Genomic DNA, 13599 nt, shown 5'->3' with positions numbered 1-13599 from the left:
TAGCCTTCCCAATAAAAGAAACAAGAAAACTTTAACATCAAATATCACTACAATTATAGGCACTCATTATTCCATCAAATGATAAATGTTTATAAAATTTGCCTTTTTTTGTAAGTAGTTGTAAAATTTTCCTTTGCATCCTACTCCAGCTCTACAGGTGATATTCTATTCAATCTCTCCTTTGTTAGGAATCACGAAATAAGGTAATGGAAGAGGTCACATTCAGTTATTATCTAAAACTCACCTTCATCCCCCTCCCCTCTCTAAAAGTTACCTTGACTTTTCAAAACCTCCAAAGAGCCCATTGTCAAAGATCTATCTTTAGGAGATGAATAGTTTTTACAAATTTACAACACTACCTCTCCTTTTAGGTTTTCCATGAACAAAAATTGCATCATGATGAAATTTATTGTACTACCCGTCCATTTGACATTCGGGAGTTCTCTTCATCCAAATCAAGGTTCAAAGTATGGACACATCTCTGTGTATCAGCAGAGATGTATCCTTTTTGGTTATTTTTTCAAATTTCAAATTTATATACATTTTATACATATTATTCATTAAAAAAAAGGTTCCCAAAAACACCTGTACACAGGTGTATCAGACTCCTAAAGATACAATACAATACACCCTATACGAGACATATCTAGGGGTGCTCATGGTTCGGTTAACTGAACCGTGGGGCTTTTTTTGAACCTAACCGATACTACTGGTTTTTGGAAAACCGGTAACCAAAACCGAACCAAAGCCAGTCAATTAACCAGTTGACCGGTTTGGTTAACCGTCAGTTTGGTTAGCCGGTTTTTTGGTTTTTAATTTTTACAATATATATTATAAAAATATATATAAATATATAATAAAAAATTATAAATATATATAAAATATTATATTTTAAATAATAAATAAGATATCATATACTATAAATATATATATATATATGTTTACATATAATACATATGTATTAATTTATAATATATACAAAATATATAAAATATACATAAATATATATAAAATGTATAGAAATATATGTATACCGGTCTGTTCGGTTAACCGCTGGTTTTCTATATTGGTTAACCAAAACCGAACCGGTACCATCGATTTATTAAAAACACCAAACCGAAACCGAACTGACTGGTTTGGTTAATCGATTTTTCAGTTCGGTTTCGATCGGTTCAGTTTTTTGGTTTTTTTTTTTTGGCTCACCCCTAGGCATATCATATTGATACTTTGTTTGAACAATTAATTTTTTTAACTGTTTTCTTTGTTTAAACAATTATTTAACAGAAGTTCAGGGTTAATTTGGTCATTAAAAATAAACAATGGCCAATTGGCAACTGTTAATGGTCACTAACAGTCACCTGAAAGAATGTATGTAAGTTTTATATAACAAAAGTTCTCTAACATGGGGGACCAGGGGGTCGCTATAGGTTTTGAAAAGTCGGGTAAGTTTAAAAGAAATGGGAAAAGGTGGAGAGTTTTTTATGATAACACTTAAATTTACAATGGATACAGTCCTATTTTTTAACCTCCTATTTCTAAGGTATTTCTCCATAAACTTAATTTAGCTTTTAGTCCTCTGTTGGTTTCATCAATTAGTAATACTATCTCATCAGAAAACAACAAGCACCAAGGGATTAACTAAAAAAGAATAAAACAGAGGCACCATGGGATGTCCTGAATATGTTTAGTCAATCCATCCACGAGTAGTGCAAATAAATGATGACTTTGGGCAGAGCGATGGTAGGGACCTAATATTTTATACTTGGCTTGCAATGTGTGGTTATGTCATTTCAGTGTATGGTGTACCTTCTTCTTGACTGTTGATCATACTCATTATTTTCACAGTAATATTTTACAATAGTCTCTTTCCACATAAAGATGAAATTAGAGAAAGAAAATTATCACAAGTAACAAACTTAAATAATATAAATTTTTCTATCAGCCATTTAAACAATTTACATCATCCTGCATAACCTTCAAGAGCAAATCTTGAACAATATATCAAGTATCTAAACATGTATTTCCATTCATCTGAATAGACTACCATACCCATCTAAATTTCTAAAAATAATTACATCAATAAATAAAATCCATCTCAAGAAAGCAATGCTAAATAATATTAAAGAGCAAGTTATAAAACCAAAATGGCAGAAATTCTAAATGAGGCAGAAACTCTGAAGTTTCTTATTTATCTTGAAAACAAAAAAAAAAAAAAAAACTCTAAGTAAGGTTTGGACTAGAACATTACCTTCCTTACAGCAAAGTCAAAATCTTCCAATGAGCCAAACTTCCTCTCAAAACGCAACCAAGAATGACATATGTCCTGAATAATTTTGTGTTTTAGGAAATGCAGGTATCATCTAAGCAATAGTACAGTACATGTCACTTCAAGAACAAAACCTAAAAAAGATTAAGTTCATTAAAATGTATACAGCTATACAAATGGGTCACTAGGCATAGGATATTTTAATACTCGGTACTTAATGCTTCACCCTAATAAAAATAAGAGAATGGAGCACCAACCACTCCACTTTTTGGCTCTCTAGTAGTTTAATCTCCTGTCTCTTTGTTCTTAGTATTCTTCTATGGCAGATAACAAAATTCAATTCTGACACTTGAAGGAGCATAGTCAGGGCATTTAAAACAATTCATTCCAATGCAAAACAAACTGTAAGTTAGAATGCCCCAGTTATCTTGAGTCAAACCTTGTACTCTTTCTTTATCACTTCATTTTTTTCCATGTTTTTATAATGCACGATGATTACTACCAATGGTTGCAAAACCACTTTTACAATATGCAAAAGAGAAACAGAGTAGAATGTTTTATTTTTTGATAGGATAACAGAGTAGCATGTTTCTTTACAAACAAACAGAAAAGATATAAATAAAAAAGCTTGGCACATCAATAAATAAGAAATACATGATGCATATATTATGATCAGAAAAAGACTACAAATTGAAGGAGATTTTTAAGTGAATATGATTGGATGCTTAATTCAGATAGACCTTAGCATTGGACATATTTCATATAGACAATAGATGTAGGGTTACAAGGATGAATATCCCATTCAAAAGGATCTCAAGGTCCGCAAATATCCTTTTCCACACCATGTACCAAGCGGTAATGAGCTTGGATTTTTTTCATGTCTGATAAGAATTTATATATTAAGTAGGCGCATGGGACTGTGGGCATTTTAGACACTTGTTTAAAAAAGTACTCTTGTCTTGGTCTGTCTTTGGGAGCCAACTCCTCCTGTTCCTTGTGGGATCCAGTTCCGGAGAGATATCAAAAGAAGCTATCCTCCTGGAAAGCTAGATACAAGTCCAAGGGAGGAAAGCTAACTCTAATTAAAAACACCATCTCCAGTCTTCCAAGACATTTCCTCTCTTTATTTAAAATCCCTGCCAAAGTTGCATGTAGTTTGGAAATATTTCAAAGAGACTTCCTCTGGAAAGGGTGGAAAGATGACAAGGAAATCCAGCTCGTTGACTGGGCCAAGATATGCTCCACAAAACAGAATAGTGGCCTCTGTCTTTACCAGACAAGGAAAATGAATACAGCTCTTTTAAGCAAATGGAATTGGAGACTCAATAATAAAAGAAACAATTGGTGGAGACAACTGATAGCAGGAAAATATGGGCAAGATTTTGGAGGTTGGAACACTTTTCAAACCTCTCATTCTACCTCTACTGGAGTCTGGAAGCAAAGGAGCTCGTCTGCGGTTTTGCTTGGACTTATGGTGTGGTGATAGAACTTTGGCTAATACCTACCCCAATCATTTCAATGCAGCCATTAACAAAGAAGCAACAGTAGCAGAAGTTTTTTCTAATGATGGGGCAAACAGTCATTGGGCTCCAGCGTTGAGGAGAAAACTTTTTGACTGGAAATTGGAAATTTAGAAACCTTGTTTCTCCAACTTCACCAATTTCATCCCCGTCACAACAGAAGAGGGCAGTACATTCTGGGATGGGACAAGAAAGAAAACATTTCTGTCAAGTCCATGGTGCAGCATCTTACTTTGGATAGGCCCAAGTTTCCTCATAAGGTAGTTAGGGCTCAGAAAGTGCCATCTAAAGTGGCTTTTCTGGTGAGGACTGTTACATATGGTAAATGCCTCTCTTACCCCATGTACAGCCCACTTTCCTGTTAGTTGTATGCCTCAAAACCAATACTGTGGAAGGAAGATTTGTACTGTTCACACTTCATTAATAAATGGCCATTTCATCATTCATGTTTTCTAATATTACAATTTGCATGAATAGTCCAAAGCAACTATGTCAAGATAATGTATTCTTAAGTGTTTTAAGAATTTAAGATATGCTTATCTTGGTACAAGATACTTAAATAGTTCCTAGTTGGAGGATCATCAAGAGGGCTTTGATGATCCAGATAGAGTGGCACATATTATGCTTGCCTTAGTGGAGTGATGAATCTCAAGACACTTATATAAAAACACTACAGAAAATATGTGGGTGCTTGTTAGAGAACAAGTTCACTGAACTACTCCCATTAATAGAACAGTTACATAGAGTCTTTTGTGAATAATAAATTCCATCATCCCAATTGTGTAGATAATCCTCAGACCTGAGGCATCATGGATACCTTGTGCATGGGCTTCCATAGTTTGACAATGCAAACACTTATACCCTAACATAGTTTTCAAGGCACCAAAGCAAGGCTAGGTGATGGACTTTTTATTCAAAAAACAAAGATCCTATTGTGGTTCCCTAGGTACCATAATCATATTTACTTAATAATTATTCATAATTTTCATAAGAAAAGTACAAAGTTCCATGTTTAAGTAAAGAAAATCAACATACTCATGAGAAGAAAAAGAAAGAAAAGAAAATTCAAAAAATATAGGGGTTGAACCCTTATTTTTGTTATTGGAAAAGAAGAAAAGAAAAGGTAGTAGTAGAAGTAGCAGTAGTAGTAGTAGTAGTAGTAGTAGTAGTAGTAGTAGTAGAAGAAGAAGAAGAAGAAGAAGAAGAAGAAGAAGAAGATATGAAAGAAGAAAATGTGTTGATTAGAGTCATTAGACAAAATGTTCAGTTCTTCCTTGCTTATTGATTCAGGTTTTTAAGTCTTTGGGGGTTCAATGCAGCATTTAGCAATGTTTGTGTTGATTAAACCCTAACAAATAAGAAAAAAAATAGTATATAAACACAAAATGAATATTTTACTTTAATAATGTCTATTTTAAAATTATAATCTCAAAAAAATAAAGAATAAAAAAGTATTAATAGAAAGTACAAAACTGCTTGGTGAAGGGCACCTTGTCGCCTAGGCGTTGCCTTGACAACTATGTACCCTAATTAGGGGCATAGGCATGCACATGCGGCTATGTTGATTGTAAATGGTGGCATGTGAATGCATAATATGGGACCTATCACTCTCCATGAGAGAGAATGTCCTATCCGACTAGGATTAGTGTTGCTCAAGAAGTCCTTGGCCAAGGCAACATGGTTTATAAAAAGAATTCTAAGTTTTACCATGAGTCATCATCAATCTAGTGGGAATATGACTGAGCCAATGGGGTTTGACAAAACCACCATGACCCTCTACTCTTTCGAGACATTGTATGATAGAAGAATTCATCTGCAACATAACTATAGATGGAAATGTTGAATCTGCAAAATTCAAGCTATTATGATAGTCATGACATACTGCTAGGTGTCACTCAAGACTTGTGGAACCCCTATGAATAATGGTCTATTATTCACATTCAAGGGAGAACTAAAAGAGTTTTAATTCAATTCAGCTGGAAGGAGTTCCATCAGGAATGCTAAAGGAGTTTGACATCATTTGCCACTGCCTAATAAGGTTGAACCTAAGAGGTCACACACATGGTTTAAAGTATCGATACACCCGATACACACGAACAGGCATATTGGCTGTTTCGATACTTCATAACTTTTTTTTAGTTTTTTTATTCAAAATTGTTTCCGGGGGCCGGTTTTAGGTATGCCTACCCCGTGAAAGTGGCCAAATTCCAAAATACCCCTTATTTGGGGTTTTGGCGATCTACCAATACGATAAAACACGCCCAATACAGGATGTATTGTATCAAAATTTTGAACCACACATTAAGGGGCAAACATAGACAAAGCATGAAGTAGAGGTATAATCACTAAGAGGGGTCTTAGTGAAGGGACCTAATTGTAATTATGGGAAATCTTATGAGATAAGTAATCCTAATTGCAAAAAAGCATAAATCTAATTAAGCATTACATAAGCAACAGCAAGTACAACATCAACCCCTCGGGCTACCTCAAGGAGGTGTCTGTTTTTTCTTTCTGCAACACCGTTTTGTTGTGGTGTTCTTGCAAATGAGATTCTATGAATCGATCCATGGGAAGCAAAAAACTCATTTAGCTCACTATGGAAATATTCATTGGCATTATCGGATTGAAAACTCTGAACGTCCACATGGAACTAAGTAAACACCATCCTTTGGAAATCTCTTACGATCTTTGGGACTTCGTCTCTGCTACGCATGGGAAAAAACACATGTATAACGGGAGAAATCGTCAATCAATGTGATAAAGTACTTATACCCGCCCTACAAAGTTATGGTAGTAGGCCCCCACACATCAGAATACACAATATCGAAAGGGAAACTTGATCTTTTATTACTAGAAGAAAATATTGTTCAACATTACTTGCTCAATTGACACGTTTGACAATGGAATTCTAACACTGAACAGGACTTAAATAAAAACAGAAACAAAGACTTTATTATTTCAAAGAACACATGACCTAACCGATTATGCCACAAAACAATTTGACCTTTATTTGACAAACTATGAGACTCTGAAGATGACACCGAGAAACCAGCCTTGCTGTCAAAAGTGTAGAGACCATTCACTAAGCTTCCTCTACCAATCGTCCTCCCAAAAGTTAGGTCCTAAAAAATACATGAATCAAGGAAAAAGGTTACACTGCAGTTTAATGAATTTGTGATACTACTAATAGAAAGAAGGTTGATAGAAAGCTGAGGGACATGCAAAACATTATTTAGGTTAAGTCCTCGAGGGAGGAATATTGATCATCAACCTGCAATGGAAGAAGAAGAGCCATCTGCAAGTCTCGCTCTATCCCTTCCTAATAAAAGGTTATAAGAACTAAATAGGTTTGGCTTACCAGTTATGTGATTAGAAGCCCCTTAGTCAATGATCCAGGGGGAATTTGTGGTTGTGGAGACATGGAAGGCAGAAGCTACATTACCTGATGTAGACGCGAATCAAGTAGAAGGGTTACTAATAACACTGCATTTTGATGCCTTAAGGGCATCAATTCAAGGGTATTTTCGGCCTTAGAATAGTCAAGATATACCCTTTTCCCAGTTAAATGCAATGCTGTGGTTTCTAAGGGTCTCTGTGCAAATTCTGGGGAAAAGTGGGAAGTTTTCATGGCTGAAATGCAGATTTTGGGAAGCTAGTGTGAAGTCCAGCTGAGAGAGGGGGTGTTTTTGTAAAAAACTGAAAGCAGGAGGGTGCCTCCTAGCTGCTAAACCCAGTTTGGCACCCCTCCTATTGTATTATCATGCTCCCCACGCCTTAGCAAACCTTAGGGCGCCTTTTAACCCATTCTTTTCACTCTTAACAAACCCTAGCCACCCCTAACTGCTAAATCCTCACCTTCCATCCATTCTAGGGCACTTTCTTTTTAGCATTCTAACCCTAGGAGCCACCTAACCTCTAATTTTCACCATTTAGCCTTTAGCCATTAAATCTCAGCCTTACATAATATTGGGTGCCTTCTCCTTTTATTCTCAGCCTTAAGATCACCCTAGAACCATCCTAACCCTTCATTCTAAACCCTAAGGCACCGATATTTTTGCTAAAACCCAGCTGCCACCCCCCTCTTTCTCTCTATTCCTAGTTGTGTCCACCCTTCTCTATAAAAAGGATCCCAGGGGCCCTGTAGAAGGGCTTGGTCAATTAGCTCAGTTAACAAGGCTAAGGTTTCTTGAGGAGTTCAAGGGTTGTAGAAAGGGAAGATGCCTAGATCTTGTCAGGAGGGATTCCTGCAAGCTGTTCAACCATTCTGCAACTACCGCCACTGGATCTGATCAACCATTCTTTTCTTTTCCTTATTTTCTTTTATGTTATTTTTATTTCTGCAATCTTTTAGATTTAATTCTTGTTTGTTTCTTTGTTTTGCATATCTGAATTCGTTCGGTTCAAGGCTAAGGTGTTTCGAGGGGTTCGAGGGTTGTAGAAAGGACTGACGCTCGGTTCTTGTCAGGATGGGTTTCTGCAAGTTGTCTAGCCGATCTGCAGCTACCGCCAATGGATCCGGATTCTGGATCGTTTTTTTTATTTATTTCTTTTACTTCCTTTGTTGATTCCCATACTTTATTAAATTCTGATTTTTATTTATTGTCTTGTTTAAATTTGAAAATTTTCATTTCAGTAATAGTAGATTTTATTTTCGTATTTTCTGCCATTCTCGATTGCATTCTCTTGTCTAGATCTAAGTATATATTAATTTTTCACTTGCTTCCCTGTGGATACAACCCGTTCTCACCCATTTACTATGTTAGTAGTTGTTTGAGAAACGGTAAAAATTATAAATGTTTAAACTAGTGTTCTGGAGTGTTTAACGACACGCTTCCGGCTACACCAAGTTTTTGGCACTGTTGCCGGGGAAGCACGGAGAAAAATTTTTATTTACTTTTTCTGGATACACCAGTTACCAATGGCTGATCTGTCCATCTGGTGCAAGACCCTACCATATGATTCCAAGTGACTACAGAAGGAGTTCATAATGTCGTCCTTGGGGTCAAAACCAATTTAGTGTTCTCGAGCATTATCAGTTGAAACCCCAGCAAACTAAGTTTCTTGGGTTACTACATTTGTTGCATTGTAAGTTGTATTAGGATTCTTCTGGCTCTATACCTTACCCTGTTCTTAGTTCTTTACAACCCACTTTGGTCTCCCATGGAGCTCCCAACATGTGTCACAAGTGTCTTGAACGACGGCAGTGAGTAGAATTATCATCAGTTTTCTTGGAATAATTTTTCTTTTCCATATTATTTCCACCCATTGCAGCTAATGCTACCAGTTGCTCCCCCTCAGTTGTAACCATCATATTCTTCCTACTTTCCTCAAACTGAACAAGGGCATACACCTCTTGGGCTAAGGGTAACTCTTTACTTCCTAAAATCTGAACTCTAAGGGGTTCATATATGGGGTTTAGCCCCAACAAGAAAGCAAAAACCCACTGCTAAGAAACTAGCTTGTTATAAGCTCTAGCATCATCCTCATGTTTCCATTTTATAGCCTGATAGTGGTCCAATTCTTTCCACACTGAGGTAAGAGCTAAATAATAGACTGATAGGCTGCGGTTTCCCTATTTACAGGTTGAAGATTCAGCTTGTAACTGGTAGATCTTAGCAAAGTGCCTTTTCTTTGAATAGGTGGTTTTGGCCTATTCCCATATCTCATTTGCAGTATCTACCCACATAAAATTCTTTTTCACATCAGTCCCACTCTTGGGTTTCACCCTTTCATTTATGTAACCAGCTTTCCCCCTTGCTGTTACATAAAGTTTTACACCTTTGGCCCACTCTAGGTAGTTCAGACCATTCAAAGGAGTGTTCGGCATAGAGAACATCATGCTTTCAGCCCCCATACCTGCAGCACCACAGGTTGATGTAACCCCAGATGATGCAGAATCATCATTCGCCATTTTTAAAGCCAGGTCTACAAGCTAGAACAAAACATTGTAGATGCACAAAACCAGTACTCACACCAGTACTACTTCTAATAGTCACAGTTAAGGCATAAAACACCACACCCTACTTCCGAAAGCATATACACACTTCTGCAGCACATAAACAGTCTAGGAAGAGAAAAAAACTGCTATTCAAAGTATACTACTGTAAATTCCACACTTCACACACTGATTTTAGAACATACCTGGACACAGGGGATCACACACCCCTGTACAGCACCTGTATGAAGGTGCAAAAACATAACCAGACCTTTACAGCATCATCCGAAGGTCAAAAAAGTAAGTTTTTTGGGCTTTAAAGCATCAGTCGATGGAGCCAAGCCTTCACAGCACCAGCTGAAGGTCACAGCATCAGCTGAAGGTCAAAAAAGAGGTTTATTTGGATATTCACAGAATCAGTCAAAGAGGACAAGGAAGCTTCACAGCATCGGCTTCCACCAGTTAGGGTTACCTTGGTGCTACGACCAAGGAAGAACCCAGAAGAAGTAACAAGAGATGTTTCCGATCAGTCCGATTTTATGTTTTTTGTCTTCACATTCCAAAACAAAAAACCGACACCTGGGTTGAGTGAATACTCCTCAGCATAAAGAAAAAAAATATATTGTCCAGAATTAATGTTGCTCCAATACCATGTGATCGTACAAGGAAGAAGAGAGAAGAGAGAAGAGAGAAGAAGAAGAAGAAGAAGAAGAAGAAGAGAAAGATAAGAACTGGTGGTGCCCAGCTTCTCCTTTATTTAAAATTGTATTATAATAATTACAAGAAATTGCTCATAGGCCCCTAGTAGCACACCCTAAACAAAAGAAAAGAACATGCTGCCAGCAGTCTCAGCTGACAGCATGGTAACAACATAATTAAAACTAACAACAGTTAACTAAAAAACCCAGTTCACCTAACAGGTTTCTTATCCACGTGATTTCAGCAATTCAATGAGACATAGCTCTGTATTCTGCTTCAGCACTGGATCTAGCCACCACACTTTGCTTCTTCTCCAAATGACCAAGTTTCCTCCCACAAAGGTTCTCTTATACTATAGATAATATAATATAATATATATACTAGTTGGTTCGATTAACCACTTGATTTTTATAAGTTAACTGGAACTGAACCAGTCCTTTGATTTTTGAAGAAATACCAAACTAATCAATTTAGTTAACTGGATTTTTTTCTTTTAGATGAGAACCCAGTAGTCGTACAAGACTATAGATTTGAACAGAAAATAAAAGAAAATTAGAAGAAAGGAGGAGAAGAGAAGAAGAGAGATGGAGAGGAAGATTTCGTGGAGGGTTTTAGAAAAGAGAGTGGTTAGTTGTGTTATACAGCCACCCCACCCTTTGAATTTATATACATACTTTCATAATTGTAATAGGACTTTAATGTTTACATGGCAAGATAAGATAAGATAAGATAAGATTAAAACTAATCCTACTAGGAAAGCTAATCCTAATCAAAACTTAATTAAATCCATGCTGTCCCACGAGTATGCTAATGTGGGGTCCACAGTTTCCTACACACCCCAAGTAAAATGTATGGTATAGACTACTTGGAGACCTATGCTCTAGTAGCTAAAATGACCTCTGTTAAGGTTCTCTTGTCCTTCACTTCTTTGCAACAAGTTTTGACTGGACTCTTTATTAGTTTGATGTCAATAATGCCTTCTTGAATGAGATCTATATGAAAAAGTTTACGCTCCTCCTACACTAGGGATATATGGGCAAGAAATATAGAAAAATGTTTACGAATTGAAGAAATCTCTTTATCGACTCAAACAGTCCCCTAGAACTTGGTTTGACAAGTTTCATGCTAATCCTGTCACTTTTGGTTATACACAAACTCAATTTGATCACACCCACTTTGTTAAGAGGAGAGCTTCTCTAGTGACCTTTTTAATCATTTATGTTGATGATTTTGTGGTTATTGGCAATGATTTACAGCAAGTTCAAAGCCTCAAGAGGTTTAGTATTAATTTTGAGATTATGAACTTGGGAAAGTTATGGTACTTTCTAGGGATAGACGTTGCTCAGTCTAGGGAAGGTATATTTTTCAACGGAAATATGTCCTTGATCATTTTACTAAAACTAGCAAACTTGGAGTTAAGCCTACATCCATGCCTACTCATTTAAATCACACGCTCTTAACCAATGATGAAGAGTTATTAACTAAGAAGGGAGTGTCCCAGAGAATTCTTAAGAAGTTATTATATCTTTGAAGACTCATCTTGATATCTCTTATGATATAAGTGTGATTAGCCAATTCATGCAGGCTCCTAGTGCTACTTGAAAGGAACTCGAGGGAAGGGTATTCTTTTTTCCAAACATGGATATATGAAGTTGAAGGCATATATAGATGTAGGCTGGGCTGGTTGCATTGAGGACAGGAGATCCACTTCTAGTTATTGTGCTATGGTTGCGAGGAACATTATTTCTTGGAGAAGTAAGAAGCAGCCTGTGGTTGCTAGATCATCAATGGAGGAAGAATATAATGATATGCCCATTTGTGTATCTGAGTTGTTATGGGCTAGATCTCTCCTAGGGGAATTGGTTAGTATCTATGATAAGCCAATGATGTTGTACTTTGATAATTAAGTGGCCAATAACATTGCTCATAATCCGGTTTAGAATGATAGGACAAAGCGTATTAAAGTAAATAGACATTTCATACGGGAGAGAGTAACTTTAGGGGAAGTGTATTTGCCATTTATTGACTCTAAGGAGTAAGGAACAATTAGTAGATGTAATAACAAAGGGGGTTCCAAAGGGTAAGCTACAGAATTATGTAAGCAAGATGGGCATGGTTGACAGCTATGCTCAACTTCAGGGGGACTATAGATAGACAGGACTGGATGGGCCTTAATCTTCTCACTTGTATCCATAGTTGTCAAGGCAATGCCCAGGCGACTAGGCGACTTTTAAAGGTCACCTCGCCTAACACTAATATGGTTTCCATATTACCATATCATTTTCTTGAATGCTCATATATATTTATATCATTTTATTGGTTGGCTTTATTTTATTAACATACACCCTTTTGTATGTTACACTTTTTTTTATTAAGATGGTTATTTACAATTATGCATATGTTACAAGTTTTTTTGGTTCTAAACCAAGACTGAGAAGAGAAGACAAAGAAGGCCGACGACTGAAAAGAGTTTTTCAGTCCAAATTGTCCCGTTCTCCTGTATTTTTTTTCTTACATTTTTTAAGAAATATTGTTGGAAACAAAACAGGGGCTTTGCCGACACCTCCTCCTCCTTCAAATGGTCCTATTACTCTTATTTTCTTAGTTTTTTTTAAATACTTTTGGGAACAAGACTGTGGCTCTTCTTTGTCACCTTATTTTGGAAAGAAACAGGGGCTCCGTCCCCTTATTTTTCTCCTTTTTTGCTGCATTCAACCTTGTAATTGGCCTGAAATAGGGTCTCTACTCCTTAAACACAGTCCAAGTTGTCCCCTTATTCATGGATTTTTATTTTGTTATTTTTTAAGAAATTTTTTTTGGGAATGAAATAGTGCCCCCTTATTTTTCTCTTATCCTTGCTGCATTTCCATTTGTTAGCCTGATACAGGTTATTAAAAATTGGTTTAATATATTTAAATGATGTATTTATGAAGGCATTTTTATGTTTTTATATGAAATTTATAGTCAGTTACTCAATTGAATGGTTTTATTGCTAATAGGCAGCATACAGGTACGTTGGTTAGTATAAAAAACCAATAAAGTAGCTTAGGAGAAGTAGGGTTCCTTAGATTTTATGCTTTCAGATTCCATTGCCTAGGCGTTGCCTAGGTGCCTGGGTAACCTGTGGTCGCCTAGGCACCTTGACAACTATACTTGTATCATTTATATTATAGTTGCCA

At 36.4% G+C, this 13599-nt stretch overlaps 1 protein-coding gene across 4 annotated transcripts in view; it reads right to left on the bottom strand.

Moving 5' to 3' along the window:
* The window catches only part of LOC148855528 (uncharacterized), a 117707-nt gene that overhangs the window by 51183 nt on the left and 52925 nt on the right, over positions 1–13599 (bottom strand). For all 4 annotated transcript variants that reach the window (XR_016113164.1, XR_016113165.1, XR_016113166.1 and 1 more), the window contains exon 12: positions 2249–2323. Coding sequence is in view for 1 of the 4 variants with exons in the window: in XM_088985633.1 (XP_088841759.1) it covers positions 2249–2323 (75 nt within the window). In the remaining 3 variants the exon portion in view is untranslated. The remainder of the gene's footprint in view (positions 1–2248; positions 2324–13599) is intronic.

The sequence above is a fragment of the Nelumbo lutea genome, chromosome 4 (assembly GCF_056320005.1).
Source record: "Nelumbo lutea isolate HS-2025 chromosome 4, American lotus-T2T, whole genome shotgun sequence".
NCBI lineage: Eukaryota > Viridiplantae > Streptophyta > Magnoliopsida > Proteales > Nelumbonaceae > Nelumbo > Nelumbo lutea.
This window is presented reverse-complemented; position numbering and strand designations above follow the sequence as displayed.